Source organism: Lepidothrix coronata, unplaced genomic scaffold (assembly GCF_001604755.1).
Source record: "Lepidothrix coronata isolate B3197 unplaced genomic scaffold, Lepidothrix_coronata-1.0 Scaffold49, whole genome shotgun sequence".
NCBI lineage: Eukaryota > Metazoa > Chordata > Aves > Passeriformes > Pipridae > Lepidothrix > Lepidothrix coronata.
Window position 1 is genome coordinate 4,517,680 of NW_016690229.1, and position 17,867 is coordinate 4,535,546.

The 17,867-nt window shown below is 54.1% G+C and overlaps 1 protein-coding gene across 1 annotated transcript in view; it reads right to left on the minus strand.

Annotated features, from left to right (window-relative positions):
• Positions 1–17,867, minus strand: part of LAMA5 (laminin subunit alpha 5) — an 88,679-nt gene that overhangs the window by 5,292 nt on the left and 65,520 nt on the right. The window contains exons 29-67 of the mRNA XM_017815289.1: positions 17,736–17,833; positions 17,000–17,201; positions 16,479–16,605; positions 16,165–16,304; positions 15,389–15,504; positions 14,901–15,112; positions 14,466–14,670; positions 14,146–14,290; positions 13,451–13,591; positions 12,914–13,078; positions 12,652–12,753; positions 12,483–12,566; positions 12,006–12,236; positions 11,345–11,458; positions 10,972–11,099; positions 10,648–10,728; positions 10,016–10,230; positions 9,318–9,418; positions 8,675–8,855; positions 8,325–8,468; positions 8,092–8,243; positions 7,899–8,009; positions 6,914–7,025; positions 6,138–6,308; positions 5,095–5,291; positions 4,883–4,999; positions 4,652–4,806; positions 4,288–4,429; positions 3,962–4,064; positions 3,763–3,876; positions 3,466–3,645; positions 3,204–3,346; positions 2,818–2,994; positions 2,418–2,554; positions 1,823–1,976; positions 1,547–1,680; positions 1,263–1,425; positions 642–770; positions 280–431 (exon numbers count right to left, since the gene is read on the minus strand). Of these exons, the coding sequence (XP_017670778.1) occupies positions 280–431; positions 642–770; positions 1,263–1,425; positions 1,547–1,680; positions 1,823–1,976; positions 2,418–2,554; positions 2,818–2,994; positions 3,204–3,346; positions 3,466–3,645; positions 3,763–3,876; positions 3,962–4,064; positions 4,288–4,429; positions 4,652–4,806; positions 4,883–4,999; positions 5,095–5,291; positions 6,138–6,308; positions 6,914–7,025; positions 7,899–8,009; positions 8,092–8,243; positions 8,325–8,468; positions 8,675–8,855; positions 9,318–9,418; positions 10,016–10,230; positions 10,648–10,728; positions 10,972–11,099; positions 11,345–11,458; positions 12,006–12,236; positions 12,483–12,566; positions 12,652–12,753; positions 12,914–13,078; positions 13,451–13,591; positions 14,146–14,290; positions 14,466–14,670; positions 14,901–15,112; positions 15,389–15,504; positions 16,165–16,304; positions 16,479–16,605; positions 17,000–17,201; positions 17,736–17,833 (5,675 nt within the window). The remainder of the gene's footprint in view (positions 1–279; positions 432–641; positions 771–1,262; positions 1,426–1,546; positions 1,681–1,822; positions 1,977–2,417; positions 2,555–2,817; positions 2,995–3,203; positions 3,347–3,465; positions 3,646–3,762; positions 3,877–3,961; positions 4,065–4,287; positions 4,430–4,651; positions 4,807–4,882; positions 5,000–5,094; positions 5,292–6,137; positions 6,309–6,913; positions 7,026–7,898; positions 8,010–8,091; positions 8,244–8,324; positions 8,469–8,674; positions 8,856–9,317; positions 9,419–10,015; positions 10,231–10,647; positions 10,729–10,971; positions 11,100–11,344; positions 11,459–12,005; positions 12,237–12,482; positions 12,567–12,651; positions 12,754–12,913; positions 13,079–13,450; positions 13,592–14,145; positions 14,291–14,465; positions 14,671–14,900; positions 15,113–15,388; positions 15,505–16,164; positions 16,305–16,478; positions 16,606–16,999; positions 17,202–17,735; positions 17,834–17,867) is intronic.

The following is a 17,867-nucleotide window of genomic DNA, read 5'->3' on the forward strand; positions in this document are numbered from 1 at the left end:
GCCCTGCAGCTCTTCAGACAAAGTGTCTGGGAAGGAGCCGTGATGGTCATGGGTATCTCCAGTGCCTCAGGCACAAGGCTGCTCCAAAGTACCCAGCACAGCAAAGGAGGACTTGGTGATATCTCATCCCACACCAGAGATGGAGAGAGAAAATCTTCCTCCAGAGCTTAAGCAGGGCCCCAACAGCCCTGGATGTGGCTGAGAAAGGGCCAAGGCTACTAGCAGGGACTAGGGAGGGGAACATGCTGACTATCCCACCCCACCACGGTCTGGACCCACCTGGGAGGCAGCACAGCTGGGGGAACACCACCCAGGTAGTAGGAGACAGCGTTCTCAAGGGAGTTCTCCTGCTCCACCACGAAGATGGTGAGGCGCTCCAGCCGCACCAGGATGCGCTTCTTGTTATTCATTTTGAGAAGGAAAATCTGGATCTGGAGACAGAGGAGAGAAATGATCCATCAATTTGGGCCAATCATATCCATCACTGAGGGCAGCACAAGGTGTCTAGTTTATGGCTCCCATCAAAGAACTTCTTGCAGCTCTTCCCCTGCCCCCCAAAAACAAGGGTCCATGTGCCTCCCCACCACAGATGAGGAGCTCTTCCCCTCCCAGCAAGCCTGGCAGGCACTGTCCCCTCTTACCGCTTTGTTCGTGGTGCTGCTGATGGTGAGGGAGGAGGAGTTGCTGGGTTTTGCCATCTCCAGACCAGAGCTGAAGTCGTAGTAAAGCACCAGCTTCCCATCCTGGATGGCCAGACACAGGAACTGACCCTGGGGGGAGGCAGGATGGACACTCAGCCCCACGTCCTGGTGTCCAGGATGTAGTTGTGGCACTGAGCCCACCTGCCCTTTAGCATCAGTAGGAGCAGGTCCCACTGCCAGTGCCCTGACACACTATGGGTACAGTTATTCGGGATTTATCTGCGAACAGTGGCCCTGTGCAGGGGCACAGGGATAACACTGCAAGCTGGAAATGCTCCTACCCCAGTGAACCCTGGCCCAGCTTGGAGGGCCTGTGCATGGGTGCTCTCTGAGTTCTGGGAAGCCTCTCCAGAACCAGATGAGTGACTGCTGTGAGGTTTGGGTTCAGCCCTCTCATGGTGACTTTTCCCAACAGTGCAGAAATCCTGTTCCAAGCAGCCCTGAGACCTCCAGAGCCCCCCTCTCCCCAGTGTCCTGAACTGGAATGCCTGCAAGCAGGCCCGGAATTGTCTCAGCCCACCCACTGAGGGGTTAAGGCTCCCCAGGGGAGCAAGCACATGCCTGGTTCTCCAGGAAAAAGATGATGCCATTGTAGGAGACCACACGGATCTCCTGCTCGAAGCGCTTGGTTGTGCCAAACTGGCTCTCAAACTTGATCTCTGCGTAACCGGTGCCATCAAAGTAGGAACCGTCAGTCAGCCAGGGGTCTCCTGTGGACTTGGACCTGAGACAACAGGAAGAGGCCCTAGGCATCAATCCCACACCATTTCCATGGTCTGGAGCAGCTGAGGGTCAGGTAAGTGCCATGGAGCAGAGCTGCTCCTGGCCTGGGTGCAGTGCCCCACCTTGCACAGGGTTTCTCAGCAGTGGTGTCCAGCTCGAAGGTGTGCTGGAAGTTGTACAGGCTCACCACCTCCTCGTTCAGAGTGTCCAGCTCCAGGCACCCCCGGTAGTTGGGATAGCGCAAAGCGGGAGGAGGCTGGGAATGAAACCCAACAGTTAGGGCAAGTTTGATCCTGGTTTCCTCATGTAATCAAGTGGCCTTTTTTCAGCCCTAGGAATCTCCAAAGGCATCGCTGATGCCTCCTAAAAGCCAAGCCCCCCTCTCCCTGCTGACTCACCGTGAAGCTGGAGGGGTAGCCCCCCACGTAGAAGACCACGTTGCGCGGGTCGAGGTTGAGCAGCCCCTGCTCCCCCTTGGCCACACTGTCTCCCTTGGTCTCGTGCACTGTCTGCCTCTCCACGATCACCGACATGTGCCCGTACTGCAGGATCCTGCAGCAGGGAGCAATGGTCAGGACAAGGGGACATCCCCAATGAGGAGCCAACTCTGTCCTCCCTGAGCAAAGGCCCACCCCCGCACAGCTCTACTAGAAAACTGTGCATCTTCCACTGGGGAGCACCACGCCAGTACACTGAAAGGGGCCAGCATTCATGCTACCAGCACTGCCATGAGTGAATGGACCCTCCATGATGAGCTTCATCTTTCCTCTTCTGCAGACACCCCCACACCCTCCATGAATTGGTAAGAAAACATCTGCCTGCTAGTTTCTCAGAGGTGTTTCAGTGTTAGTCATTTAGGGATGTCTGGATGGTGGAGTCCACAGCACCTCTACAAGCACAAGGGCCTGTCCAGGCTTGGGCACAGCACATCTGCTGCAGGGGCAGTCTCCTGCTGTGCTTTCCTGGGATGTGTCCCAACAGTCTCCTTCCTACCTATTGATGCTGATGGTGGCAAATTGCTCTCCAATATCCTCGTCGACACTCAGGGAGGCTGGTTCCTCATCGCCCAGTTTGTAGATCCACTGCACTCTGCGGTCCTTGAGCACAATGCCCAGGTAGTCTCCTGTGGCCTGGACACAGGAAGAGACAGGGCCACATGTTGGCATTTGGGATAGGCAGGAGCTCTCCCTAACACTCCCAAGGCTGCACCGGACAAACACCCCCATTCCAATTCCCACGCACTCCCAGCCAGGCTGATGGCTGCATCCAGGGGCTGTTCATGTTCCCCACAAAGACATTCAGGGAGCAGATGAGGGGCTGAAGTCGAGGTGTGATCCCCCACTGATGCTGCCAACATGAGCTCCCTCCACCCGCCCGCAGGGCCCCGTCTCACCTCCCTGCTGCCCAGGTACAACACGAACCGCCCCTCCTCTGTCTCGTCCTGCTGGCTCTTGGGCTCAGGGTTTTGGATGTAGAATTTGAGGGATGTGTAGGCTGCCAAATCCTGCAGGTTGCTGGGCATCCGGACCTGAACCCCTGAGCTGCCATTGAACTTCATGGGGACTTTCACCTGCAGGGAAAGAAATCCAGCCCTGTGGCACTGAACCCATTGCTGCTGCTGCTGCTGCCTGTCCGGTCAGTGCCAGCTCTACCAATACAAAGCACCTTCTGGAGTCGTCCCACGAGAAAGGGACCCTTCCTGGTGGCCCCAGAGCTCTCCTAGATACCCTCCCATTTGCATGCTACCCTCAGGTAAGCCCTCCATCCCCTTGAGCCCACCTTGCTGGCAGCATTCCTCGCCTGCGTGATGAGCTGCCGGATCCGCACGATGTTCTCTGACACAGTGGCATTTTTGTTCCTCTTGTTCTCCAGGCTGTTCAGCTTCTCCAGCAGCAGTGGGATGGTGCTTTCCAGGCTGGACACTGGGATTGGAAAGGAGCCAGGAGTTTTGGAGATTAGTGAGGAAGGGAAATAAGAAGCTCAGGCAGCTTGAAACCCGTGTCAGATTCAGCCCTGGCAGCCCAGCAGGCTCAGCACTCACCAGATTTCCTGGCATCCTGGACTGCCTGGTTCAGGTCTTCATTTCGAAGGCCTCCATACTGGTCTTTCCACTCATCCAGGTTCTTCTTCATGGTGCTCAGGGTATCTTCCACTCTTGCAGCTGTTTCGTTGGCCTCAGCAGCAGCTGCTTTAGCATTCTGGATTGTCTCCTTTGTGTCCTCTGGAAAAGAGAGGAGAAATATCTCTAGGATGGCCAGGAGCAGGGAGAAGGCACCCTTGGGTCATAGTCTGGGCATGGGGGAGCAGAGAGAATCAGTCCAGCCACCCCAGAACAAACCTTGGTCCCTGCCCAGCATGTCCTGCACAGACTGGAGCTGGGTCAGGAGCTGCTCCTTCCTCACACGGAGGTCAGCCAGCTTGTCCTTTGCTGTCTGCAGAGTGCCTTTAATAGCTGCAAGTAAAGAAATGCACATGTTGTGTGTTGGGAGCTTGGTCCAGCCCAAAGGACATCACATCCTGAGAGGAGCCTCTCTCACCTCCATTTAGTTTGGTCTGCTCTCTCCTCACAGCCTCCTCCAGGCTGCTGCTGTTCCTTTTCAGCGCTTTGGAGACAGCCCCAAGATTTTCTGACATGACATTCTGTGAAACAAACATGGGACTCTGAAGAGGAATTCAAGGCTCTGGCTGCACATAAAATGCTCATTCAGACAACTTCAGTGGGGTGAGATGGGGAGACTCAAATATCGAGTTGGGCCCCAGCTGTGGTAGAGGTGCTGCTCTGTGGCACAGAATAAAGTCCCCAAGTGCCAAAGGGAGGGGAGTTTGTTGAGGGAGTTTGGTTTTTGCTCCCCACAGCACATACCATCAAGGCCTCGCTGGCTGCCTCGTCAGCATCGTGGGCTGCTCGCTCTGCTTTCTTCACAGCTTCAATGATGCTGGCGTAGGCATTGGAGGCATCGATCGCCCGCTGGATAAAGCCATCCTGGTTTGTGCCCTGGATAATGCTGTGTTGGAAGATGAAGCCATCAAATCCATGGAAAATGCTCAGGCTCTTGCCCATGCCCCCACAGACAAATGCCTTTGGGATCCTCAACACACGTGCTCCAGGATAAAGTTTTAGAGGTGACACCCCACTGTTCCCCTGCCATGGTGTGGAGCTGCCGTTTCCCGTCCCCAGCTCTGGTAGGAGATGGTTTGACTAGCGAGGGTCAGGACTGGTGCCTCACCTGGACAGGTTCCTTGCAAGCTCATCCAGGAGCCGGGCATGCTCCTCTGCCTGCTCCACGATGGGGATCTTGCTGCTGGCTGGGGAGAATTTCTTGACCCGCTCAGTCAGGGGCAGCTTTGCCCCATCCAGCAGTGCCGCCAGCTTCTCGTAGGCCTGCAAGGACACACGTCAGTCCTGAGGGCTGCCACCCCCCACCCTCTGCCCATGCCAAAGTGCCTCTGCCACTCACCTCCTTTGCTTGCTCCATCTTCTGTAGGAAGTCGGAGACCTGGCCCAGGGCATCCTTGGCCACCCGCAGGGTCTCCTGCACCAGCCCGTGCTGCTTTTGGAGTTCCTGGCTCTTTTGCTAGACACACAGACCCAAGGTTAGGCACCAGCAGGGCTGGGATAGCCCCCCCCACCCCTAACTGCATGGCCAGGACTACCTGGTAAAGGTCTTACCTGGCTCTCCTCCAGGTTGTTTCGGTTCAGGCTGTTCAAGTCCTCTGTCTGCCTGGTTTTGTTCACAGCCTCGTTGAGGGCATCGCGCAGGTCCATCAGCTGGGAGCTGTGCTGTGCCAGCCGGTCCTGGATGCTGCTCACCAGGTCCTGGTTGGACTGCCAGCGGGCGTGCAGCTCACTCCTCACCCGATGCAGCACTGGGGATGGGACGAATGAGATGAGAACTGTTGATAATTCATCCTCCTGTGTTAACAGGCTCTTTCTGTGCTTGGCTGTCTTAAAGCCTGGTTCTGGTCTCTCTCAACAGGTATCAAGGCCAGAAGTGACCATCTTCCCTCCCTCCCTCCCCCCAGTGCTGGTGAGAGAGATGGGATCTCTGTCAGAAAGATGCACAGCTATGCCTGAAAGGCTTCAGATGATGAAGAAACCCCCTCTGAGGCCTGTCCCAGTGTTCGATTACTTCCCCTGTAAAAAATTACTTATTTCCAACAATAGCCAGTTTATAATTCCAGCTTTCAGCTGCTGAGTTATGTTTTGCCAGGGCCTGTTAATCAGAAGCGTTCAATTCCCACAGTGCCACCGTGCCTGGTTATGCAGTTGGGCTCAGTGCCCTCACTCCTGCAAGGATGCCCTCAGGACAGTGGAGCTACTGTGGTGCAGGCTGCTGGTTATTACAGTGAACCCCTCTCCTGGGACAGCAAATATGAAGAAAAATGATGTGACTTATTCACTGCCACACATAATGTGAATACATCACATAATAACATTGACTCCTGGTTCTAAGTGTTGTCATTTTTGGTCACCAAACAGAACTGCCCAGTTAGTTCTGCTTTGAAATTCAGAAAGGAAATAAAAAATGACCCCATTGCAATGCCACAGGAGACTCTGAAACTCCTGTAAAATTTTTTTGGGGGTGCCTGGTTATTAACAGCACTCTCTAAACATGACCACAATGAGTAGCGTCCTCACGGGCTCCAAACCATAAATGGTCACATCCAGCGGGATCTGTGCAGCCCTGACCCAGGACACCGAGCTGGACTCACACTTCTGAGCCTCCTCGTGCTCACGCTTTGCCAGCTCCTCCTGGCTGCCCAGGCTGCGCTCCCTCATCTCCCTCAGCATGCTTTCCACCTCGGCCATCTTCTGACGGAACTCCTCAGTGGAGGTGGTGCTGGTGTTTGTTGCCCCAAATCTGGTCATCTGCCTCACCAGGTCTGCAGAGAAATCCAGATTCCCCGTTAGCATCAGTCAAGTTAGGCCCTGCATAATTCCCTGGGATCTTTCCCCTCTTACACCACCCTCACAAAGAGCCAGCTTTCAAGCAGTACTCAGAAACCACAATTGTTTGAGATCACCCGAGACATTGCCCCACATTTCTGCCTCCTTGGCCAGGAGAAGGCAGAAACTACCACTACCAGTAACATGTGCTACATCCAAAGCACTGTTCAGTGGCTTTACCTCCTCTACATCCAAAGCACTGTTCTGTGGTTCTACCTTCTCCCCCAGATCCAGCCACTCTGTTTTGCTAAATCTCTCCTAAAGCTGTAGTGCAGTTTGCCCCCATTTTATGCATTTGAATAACATTTGTGCAAGTTTAATGTGTTTTTTCCAAAGACTGTGCTTAGCCAAGCAGCTGAGATCCACAAAAACCTGGTCAGAGTAAAAGCAGGAATTATGCAGGGATCTTAATTTCATTTTTATTTCCCCTTGTTCTCTCCAAGGCTTTTCCTAAGTGATGAAGTACTTAGTGGTGGTTGAAACCAACAGCATGGTATACCACAGGAAAAAAAAACCAAAGTGAAGACCCTTCTTCACAGACCTGCAATGCCCCTCTGGATGCTTTGGATGTGCAGCAGGAGCTGTTCCCCCCTCTGGTGGGTCTCCTTCGTGTTCTGATCAACACGGATCGCTTCTCTGTGAGTCATGGTCATCTACAACAAAAACATGGGCTTAGCTGAAGAATGAGATGATGTTTTATGTGATCTGTCAGGAAAATCATGTGATCAGCGGGAAAGCTGCTCCCAAAAGGCACACAAGGCTCGGGAATGTGCAGCTCTTGAGGTTCATGAACCAGAACAGCCTGCCCTGTGCTGCTCTCCTGCCATGCATTTAGCGGTGGTCTCATTTAGCACCTTCAGAGAAGCACAGGCAGTAAATGCAGCTCCAGTGCAAAGACTCTGGATGCTGAAACAATCCCAAGACCACAGAGGACAGCACTGTTCTGTGCTTTTAGCACAGGAAAAGCCCCAGAGCCTGGATCCAGGCCCAGCTGGGTCCTGACCAGGATGTCAGGGCTGCAGCCTGGCTGTTTGGAGCACAGACGTATGTACACACAGGGGCAGTCTGTCTGTGCAGCTGTCTGGGGAAGTATGTCATCAAGTAGAGATTTTTCTCTCTCTCTTAGATTACAGGCAGGTAGCTTACAAATCAAATCAAATTAAAGCAAATCTTGCTTGGTTTTAGACTGTATATAGACTGCATCCATGATGAACCCAGATGTTTTATGTTCCTTCCTCGTATGCTCCTTCTATAAACGACCTTTGATTGAATTTAGTTTTACTGCTTAAAGTAGAGCCACGTCAAAAGAAAGTAGTATATCAAGAAACAACCATCAATATCACATCATGTTTAACAGCTCCCCAAGGGAGGAATGCAGGTAACCCAGCTTGAGCACCTGAGCTGGAGAATGTGATACCAAAGTTTAGTGCTGGCTGGGCAGGAGATCCACCAGCCTGAACTGGGCTCCTCACAGCCTTCATTTTGGTAAAAGGAGGGACTTGTGCTCTGGCAAAGGAATACCCTACTTTGTGCTGCAGTGCATTCAGGTCCTGTGTGAGATCCATGTTATCATCCTCCAACTCGTCAGCCCTTTGCCTGATCCTGCTCATGGCTCTGTGGGACTCCCGGAGCTGGTTCTGGAAAAAAAAAAAAAAAGACAAAATCAGGCCAACAGGTCAGGGAACATGAGCACAAAGTGATGTTGGACCTTCCACGTACAGCAATGGCCACTATCGTGCTGTTGAGGCCGTGGAGGCGAGCCCAGGCGATGGAGCTGGCGTTGAGGTTGACCAGCTGGCCGCGGATGGAGGGGAAGGACATCTCGATGCTCTGCAGGTCCTCCAGCAGGAGCAGGACACAGCTGTCACACACTGCCAGGGGAACGGAGTGGTCAGCACAGGCCCTTTCCCAGGCTTCCCTCACCTCCTTCCCCAGGACTGCAGGATACAGACCTTCACACCTCACGCCGTCGGGGCTGTTGGCCACGGGGATCTCGTACTTGTGCATGCAGACATCACACTGCTTCCCCGTCAGCCCGTTGGAGCACGTGCACTCCCCGGTGCGTGGGTCGCAGGAGCCCCCTCTGCACTCACATTCTGCAGAGTTGAATAACAGGGAAAGGCCCTTGGCATCATTTTGTGTTTATTCCAGCTGTGTTTATCCACACGCCGCTGCCGGGGGTTTCCCTGCGCAACCCAGGCCCTCCGACAGCAGCCAGTTGTTTTCCACCTTCAACAACCAGACAAGGACACGTGCCACCAAAGCCCCGTCCCACTCCCCCACGCTGGGACCCCACACTCACTTGTGCAGCCGCTCTGGCTGAAGCCCCAGTATCCCGGGGCACACTGCTGGCAGCGGGAGCCGCTGACGCCGGGCAGGCAGCTGCACTGCCCACTCTGCTCGTGGCAGCTGCTCCCCACAGCACCCACATCACAGTCACACCTCTGGCAGCCCGAGCATCCCTCGAAGCCGTAGTATCCCTCCTAGGGAAAAGCAGGACAGAGGGTGCCCTGTTCAGCAAGAAGGCATGAGTGCCTCCCTCCCGGGGGCAGTGATGTGGGACCTCAGCCTTGCTTTCTCAGTGTGTTTTGATCACCACAAAACTCATAGCAACATGGTTAAAGATGTGGAGCTGCAGTAAGAACCCAGACACATCACAGCACTGCCCTGCAAACCCGCCCTTGCCCTGCAATTCTCATGCTGGATGCATTCAGGAAAATGGAGTTTACTGCAGTTTCTCAAAGGATACCACATTCCTCCCTTGGCTGCAGTGGAACGCTGCCTCCACCACTTGCTGACAGATCTTTAATAGGCTTTTGCCTATGGGCAGCTCATGCAAATCGAGACTTCACCAGATAGCTGCCAGCCTGGGGATGATACAGTGGGGCTGCCCTTCATCCCTGTCCCCAGGACAGGCACCATCCCAGTGCACAGGTGACCCTCACCTCACAGCGGTCGCAGTGCAGGCCTGTCACTCCAGTCTTGCAGAAGCACTGGCCAGTTCGTGGGTGGCAGGAGTCAGTCCCACAAGGTGAACAGTTGCACTCTGTCAGGGAAAAATATACCCAGTATTACACTAAAGACCCTGTCAGCCTCTCACAAAACTTATTCCCAACAAGGAATCCTATTCCCCCTTATTTATCACAGTCAGAGCAAGACAGAGCCTCTCTCCTCTTGGATTTGCTCCTCACAAATTATTCTCATGACACCTGCCAGGGAAGTCCACTTTTGTGAGCTGCACTTGGGCTGCTGCTCCTCTGAGGGAGAGAAGCAGTGCTGGAATGGGCTGTGCAAACCCATGCTCCAGAAGGAGCATCAGCAACACTGCTGCAGTAGCTGCTCCATGGCAAGACCCAGCCTGGGTGCAGTTTTGCATTCGGGGGTGGATTGGAACTCATGAGGCTGAGGGTAGATTTTTTTTCCCACGGAATTACAGAATCAATTAGGTTGGAAAAGACCTCTGAAATCATCAAGTCAACCTCCTCATTATTGTCTAGGATGCTGCAATGTGCGCACCCAAGCACGTGACTCACTGGGACAATGCACAGCCTGGCTAAGGTGCTAAGCACATCCACAGTCAGTCTGCCCAAGCTCCTCTTCCCCCTGCGCTTGCTGCCTGCCCCACAAGGCAGCAAGAACTCACGTGTGCAGTTCTTGGCTACCACGGCGTCCCCGTAGTAGCCGGGGGCGCAGACCTCGCAGTGCGCGCCGGCCGTGTGGTGCATGCAGCCCGAGCAGGCGCCCGTCAGGGAGTCACAGCTGCTGAACAGCATGTTGGGATCCGTGTTCCCGCTGCAGTCGCAGGGCTGGCACGAGCTGCCGATCACCAAGGGATTGCCATAGTATCCTGGGGCACACCTGGAGAAATACAGTGAGTTAAAACAGCATGAAGGTATCGGGGGATCCCACAGCTCATTTTGCGCGGTGCTGGAGTTGCACAGTGTGAGCATCCAACACCTATAACTGCTGCAGCCCTCGGGGAGCTCAGAGCACTTTGTGCTTTGCCTCACAGTACCTTTATCACAGACTGCAAGTCAAGGCAAAGCACAGCTAAGTCATACACCCACAGTAACACAGTATTTCAGCAGTGGACACAGCAATAGGGCATTTTCAGGCTGGAAAGGACTGAAGGAAATGCTGTCAGAACAAAGCACACAGGGGCAGAGCCAACCGTTTCCACTGCAGTCCTTACTAGGACAACTTCTCTGCCACAGCAGTAGTTGCACAGGATTAGTGTGTCTGAGGCTGCACAAACATGGGTGCCATCATCCTTACCGCTCACAGTTGGGTCCAGTGTAGCCAGGCTTGCAGAGGCACTGCATGTTGGAGCCCTTGTTGACACAGCCAACGGCAAAACTGAAACGATAAGGGGTACACAGGGAGGTGCAGTTACCCCTGACATGGTGCCACGGGAGCTGATCACTCATTGTGGGCCATGTGGACCCCAGGTAAGAGGCCATGGACATGGTTTGGAGCCAAGGACAATGGCTGGCATTGGGAGACCTGCCACTGCCAAGCCAGTGCCCCAGTGGAGCACAGTGTGGTTCCCAGTGGTTAAACAGTGAGGACAGGCAGGGAATCCCATCCAAGGGTGCTTACTTGTTGGAGGCAACTGAAAGAGGGCACGGACACCCAACACACTGCAGGGGCTCTTGGGCAGAGGGGTTGCCCATGTAGCCATTCTTGCATCGCTCACAGTGGTCTCCTTCTGTGTTGTGCTGGCAGTTCTGCAAGGAAAAGGCAAGCTTTAGGCTCAGCACTGACAGCAAGAAGCAGTGGACTGCACTAAGAATTCCCCACTAGGATGCCTCTTTCCCAGAACTGCCTTGTACCCTACACTGACCCTGAGCAGGACCATCCCTTAAATGGCACATGCAGCTAATGCTCCGACTCAGGCACAGTCCTGCCAGCTCAGTTAGTATGTGAAGACCTCATAACTCCAAAATATCCTACTGCTTCACTTTTTACTTACAAGGCATATCCCAGAGCCTGGTAGGCACTGATCTGAGTGGCCATTGCAGTGGCAGGGGATGCATTTTCCCAGAAAGAGCCCCTTGGTGTCCCTGTAGTAACCTGGAGCGCATTCCTGAGGAGACAGAAAAAGTTGGAGATCTGAAAAACAACTTGATACTTTTGGGAAAAGCAAAGAAACTGATTTGATTTCCATGACAAAATTCCCACAAGGTTGTACTGACGGAGAAGAGATTAAAAGCAACGATGAAGATTTTTCAGTGTAGCTCCTTCCTGCTCCTCATCACCAGGAGATAATTGGCCAGACAGAAGGACCTATTCCAAGGTATTGCAGGCACATAATTTTGGTCTGCAACACTTGAATGATTTCCCCATCATGCCCCTTCCAGGCAGATGCAGCTATTGAACATCTCCCAGGTGCACTGTGTTGTGGTAGGAGGGGAGCCTGGGAGACATTCCTTCCTTTGGAACAACCCGAGCTGTAACTTCAACTGAAGCCCTCAGGAGTCAACTCAGAAGCTGGTGCCCTGGCACCACTGCTTTGCACAGGCATCCAAACCCCACAGCTGCCACCCGCACCAAGCACGAGGGGTTGCTGAGACCCAAACCGTGACTGTTTGACTCCCCTCTGACTGGAACAGCATGCCCACTTTCCCCCTTACCTGGCAGGAATCTCCCTGGTAGTTAGCTGGGCAAAAGCACAGCTCCACGTTGCTGGCACGGATGCCTGTAGCTGTGTCTGTTGCCGTCTCCAGGACCACGCGGCGCAGGGACACGGAGGAAGAGAGCTGGGAGAAGAGTGCCCGGATCTGCAGCTGTTCCAGGTTTGCCAGCACCATCATGAGCTCCTCTCTGGACACAGGGTTGTGTGTCTCTGTGTGCCTGAAGTTACCCTGATGGGAGAAGACCTAGCATTACTGGCAGGAAGCACAGGCACCTGAAAATCCAGCCCAGCCTCCACTTCCCTGCTGCTGGGATCTCTCCCCTTTGCAGAGGTGAAACAGCCCTGTTTTTTCACAGGCAGTTCTGCTGCCCACAGGCAGCACATAAAATGCTAAGGTCAAAGCAGTTGCCCCTCTGTCTACATGCTGGTCTTGATCTTCCAGTAGCATCTGAGCACATGAAGCATGCAAACTCACCTCCACCAGCTGCAGCCGGCCTTCATGCACCTCCCCTGGGGATGGATAAGTGCCTTCCAGAAACATGATGCTCATCTGGTTTCCCTGGGAAAAGCAAGGAAGGAGTCAGTCATCACCTCATCCTGCTCCTCCAGTAGCAGGGGGCACCGGGGAACTTCTCGGGCTGCACCTTCAGGATCACGTCCGGGCGGGACTCCATGGGAATGAACACGTCACCCCTCCGTGGGTTGGAGTGCAGCTCATAGCGCAGGTGCCCTCCGTAGGAGGAAACCTGAGGGAGAGACAAATGTTGCTGCAAGTCCACACCACTGAGACAAGACAGAGATGTCAGTGCTCAACTGGAGCGTGAGCAATGCCTGCGTGTCAGAAGGAATGCTGCTGGCATACGTGTTGGTGGGGTCAGGGTGGTCCAGTCACCACCGGCTTCTTACCTGGTCCCCAAGGTAGGAGCTGGGTGCAACCCAGTAGAGCTCCTGGTAGGCATCTGGGAGGTTCTTGAGGTCAGCGGTGATGAGCTGCTCCCTCAGGCTCAGAGTGGTTGGCACTTCGTGGCGGTCGCTGCTCAACAAGAGCCACCCGCTGTTCATGTCGACAAACTGTGGGGGAAGAGCAACTGTGGATCTTCTAGTGGAGTTACAGAAAGTGTTCAGGTGAAGAGCAAGTCCCAGAGCAGTGGAAAGGGCAGTGGAAAGGGCTCACACCTCACATGCATCCTGATGAAGTCACTGGAAAGCTGAGCATCACCCCTGCCTCCCACCCAGTACAGTCCCCCCACGCCATGACAGGAGACCCCAAAGACGAGAAAAAGAGGCTGAAAGTGGGAGGTGGGCACAGAGTGACAAAGATAACCCTCCTCACAGGGTAACTTCCAGAGGGGTAGGATTAATGCAGGACAGAGACCCGAGGGCAGCAGGGAGCCCATGGAGCACACCTGACCTGCAGGTTCTGTGGCCCCTGGCCCCTCTCACCTCAGCTCGGTGCTTCTCCGCGCTGCGGCAGCGATCGGTCGCACCGAAGCAGAAACACTTGGTGCAGCCCTTGGGGTTGGTGGCATCCAAAGAAAATGTCCCCAGCCGGCACTGGTCACACCTCAGGCCCTCCACATTTTCCTGGAAGACAAGCAAAGCTCAACAGGGTCAGTAGCTTCTCAAGAGGACAGGGATGGCTGTGTGAGTGATTAAAGCACAATGATGTGATGTCGAAAGACAATAAATCAGTCCCTGAACACATCTGCTTGCGAAGTGTTCATTAAACAGAAAATTCCCTGAGAGAAAGCACCCTTCAAAGAGGCTGGAGCAGGCAGCTCAGCAGCAGCCTGATTTACTCTGCTGCCATGCAGGAGCAGAAGAAGTCAACAGGGCTGATAGCTTTACCTGCAACAGGCTCTGACACTGCAGTAGAGCCAGACTGACTGTCTCCTCAGTGACAGCACAAGGAGTGAGTCTTCATGGCCAGAAAAAATGGAGAGATAAGACCTTTCAGGGTGCTCTCAACCCACCACCCCATGGGGCAGGCTGGCTGTACCTCAGGCACACAGACACTTTCCTCCTTCATCCCTGCTCCCTCTGGCACACTAGGCACCCACAGCCCTCCGAAATGCCAGCCAGAGCAGGAGAGTGGAGCCAAGAAGAAAGGCACCACATGAAGGCATCGAGGGACTGACCTTGCAGTGACACTGCCCTGTGACCGGGTCACACGTGCTCGCCTCGGTGCCAGCCTGGTGGCAGTCACAGCGCCGGCACTCGGGGTAGTGGTAGTAGCCAGGGGCACAGAGGTCACACTGTCGCCCAATGATGTTGGGCTTGCACCTGGGTGGACACAAGAGCCGCAGCGTTAGAACCTCTGTCGTGCTGTGTGAGGAGCTTTCAAAGTTTCCCCCATTCTGCATGTTTCCTCCCTGCAGCCTGCCGATGTGTCCCATCACTCCAGGGGGGACCAGGGATGCTGCCAGATATCCCCAGTGCCGGGACAAGGCTCCCCCACCTGCACTGCCCGCTGTCCACGTCGCAGCCTGGCTCTGTCAGCTCCTGCACGCCGGGCCGGGAGCAGTTGCAGTCCTCGCAGCCGATGAGGGGGTGGCAGCCGAAGGTTTGGGGCTCACAGACAACACACTCTGGCTTCAGGGTGTGAGGAGGGCAGATGCACTGCCCTGTCACTTCATCACAGAGACGTGTCCCGCAGTCACAGGCTGGAAGGGGCAGAAAAGGACTGGGTTTGGTGGAGCAGGACCCAGAAACCCATGGAGAGTGTGGGGAATGGATGCAGAGCTCAACTGCTCTGAGGGCAGTTGGGCTGTCTGGACAAGGTGAAACCATTACAGGGCTGGAGAACACAGCCATTTCCCAAAACAGCCTTCAGCTCTGTAAGAGGCAAACCAGCAAGAGCTGGGAAAGCAGAGCAGGAGATGGGACAACTCACGCCTGCAGTTGGGGAAGCCCCAGTACCCGGTGGCACAGCGGGAGCACTCCCGGCCGATGACGTTGGACTTGCAGGGACACTGCCCACCGAAGGGCTCGCACTGGCTGCCCCGAGCCCCGGCCTCGTGGCACCGGCACGGCTGGGCCCCGTTGTTGTAGAACAGGGACAGGGAGATGGCAGAGTCGCGGCAGAACCTCGACGACGTGCTGGGGCTGCGGGGGAAGGCAGGAGTCGTCACCAGGCTGCACATCTCTCCAGAGCCTCCCCCCCACCCCAAAATCCAGCAGGATCTCCTACAGCAGCGGGTACTGAGTTAGAGGGAGGGAGAGCCCTGTGACATGGAGATCCCCTAAATACCCACATGTTTGGACAATAGATAAGGAAAGCCTTAACCAGCTCCCTCCCTTGCCCCACATGAAAGAAATGTGGTTTTGCTCCCTGAGGAGGGTGCAGGCTGCAGACAGCAGAGAGGGCACCCAAAGTCTCACTTGATGTAGAAGCTGTTGATGCCACAGCTGCTGATAAAATCATAGGACTTGTCCAGGGGTTCCTCCTGCAGGTACTGAGAGCTGTAACTGTCCTCAGGCACCACAAGGATGTAATCCTACAAAGCAAGGGTAAGCTGGGTGAGCCAGGCTCTCAGCTGAGACAGGCAGACACCACCCAAAATGACTCCAAAGTCCAAATGCACCCTCAACCTCTCATCCCTTGCTGGGACACAAAGCACCCAAGCACTGCAAAGACCAGAGGTCACCCCTCTATTGGGGTCTGTCCATCATGATCCATCTAATCTAATGCTCCACGTGAGGAGTGCCCCAAATTCACTAGAGTTAAAACAGGCAGAACACCCCAAAGGGCAGCACTGGCTGTGCCTCAGCAGGGAGGGAGTCGCTGGCATCACTGTCATCTTAAATCTCTAGACATGAAGGCACCTGGTTTCCAACTCTGTCTTTTAGCCATTTATCCAAATTTTGGTCATTCTCATCCTGTTGCCTGAGGATAACAAGGGCTACCTGCCCCCATGATGAGACCTGTCTGGATAAACAATACTATGCAGGTCTAAAATATTGCTAGGGCAGGAGTAAGGCCTTACAAGCCACTAACCATTAAGGTTAGAGATTGTAACTTTCTAGGGTAGTTCAGAGAATGAGCGATAGTGGGAAACATTCCTGTGGTCACACAGAGACAAAAATCCAAGGAAAAACTCCAGCCCTGCTGAAGCCTGGTCCAGCATGCCCTGGGAGCTCCCTGGAGAGAGGCTCACCAGCCACAGCTGCTTGCCCTCTGGCACTCGAACAACCACAGTCAGATCATTATCGGTGACATCCAGGACAATCTGGTCCTCAGAAACTACCAGGCTCCGGCACCCGTAGCCGTGTGGGCAAAAATTCGCGTTGGTCTGACCTGAAAAGACAACAAATGTATTGGTCCCACATTTCCCTTGGAGCCCCTATCACATCTCCCAGTTTGAAAGGGATGAGCAAATCTTGCTTCATCTTCGCGATCCCCAAAGAACCCAAAATTATTCTCTGGCATGAAAAGCTTTCAGCAGCTCCCCCAGGTCCTCGCTCTTCTCACCTTGCCAGATGCGCCCCCCATTGATCAGCACTTCCACAGGGAAGGTGGGATGGCTGGGCTGGTAGTAGTGCAGGATGAAAGCATAGCGTCCCAGGCTCTGGATCCGGCTGTTGAACACCACTGCAGCCTGGTCCAAAGTGGGAGAACAGAGACAAAAATCCATGTCTGATGTCTGTACTCACAGCTGGAATATTTTTTAATTATTGCACAAATTCGTGCTCTTATTGCACAATTGTCAAGCCTTGAGAATTTGGTGAAGCAAACCCTTATGTCTCCACACTCCCCCCTCTACTAATGCCACCTGCAAAGCTTTTCCTGGGATCCCAGAGAACCAAGCAGGGTTGGGTGGAGCTAACTCAGGTGAGTCCATGGGAATTACAGGTTCAGGGACAAGTTTAAAGTCCATATTCAATTCTGAAAATGCTCATTGATAAGCTACTCAGTAGATAAAGAAAACTTCTCCCTGTCCCACTGGTCCACTGTCACAGCACCAGCAAACCAGCCCAACCCACACTCACTACCTGTGGGGACTGCAGGAGGATGAGCTCTGCAGTGGGGTCCATTGCTGTGGGAGGACGAGGAGCAGGCTCCACCGGGACCCCAGATGGAACCACATGGACAGCCTGAGCCAGGGGGACGTCAGGGGCGATGGGCAGAGCCTGGGCCCCCTCCAAAATGATCGACTGAGAGAGCTTCAGGAACCTTGAGGGGACACAGGAGCTGCTGCAAAATAAGGAGAAAACAGGATTTAAAAATTTCTGACACAGAAAGAGAGAGGTTCTGGGGTCCTGGCAGGAGAAGCACACACTGTAACTCCTGGTGGATTACAAAGCATGGCTGCAGAGGGAGAGCTTGCTACCAGGACCTCTGGGGCTCTGGGAAATGAGCTCGGCAAGAAGAATAGGAATCTGGCACAGGTTAATTCCTCTGCAAACATTTATTCAAAGCAGTGTCAAAAATCTGGAGTGTCTTGCTGTATGAGAGCAAGCAGAGGAATGCCTATTTGGGATAACACCTGAGTGTCTGCCCCAGGAGGCAGCATAGTGCTCAGACGAAGGGCCAGCAGCCTGACTCCCAGTCCATATTCCATTGCTGCCTGCTCAGTGGACACAGGCAAGGAGCTTCAACTCAGCCAGAGACTTCTTTCTGTTGTGTCAAGAACTTAAATGGCTCCAAATCCGAGGGAAGTAAGAGAAGCAATAGTTTTTTGAATAGCCACATTTATGGCTAAAATCATGAGGGACCGGAGACTCGTACCTGTTGGAGAAGAATGTGCCATGGACGCTGATGCAATGCACCTTCGGCTCGATGAGCTCCATGGTGAACTGTGCAGCAGGGATGAGGTACACCTTGTGCTGCCAAGAGAGAGAGACACCTGGTTATGTGACA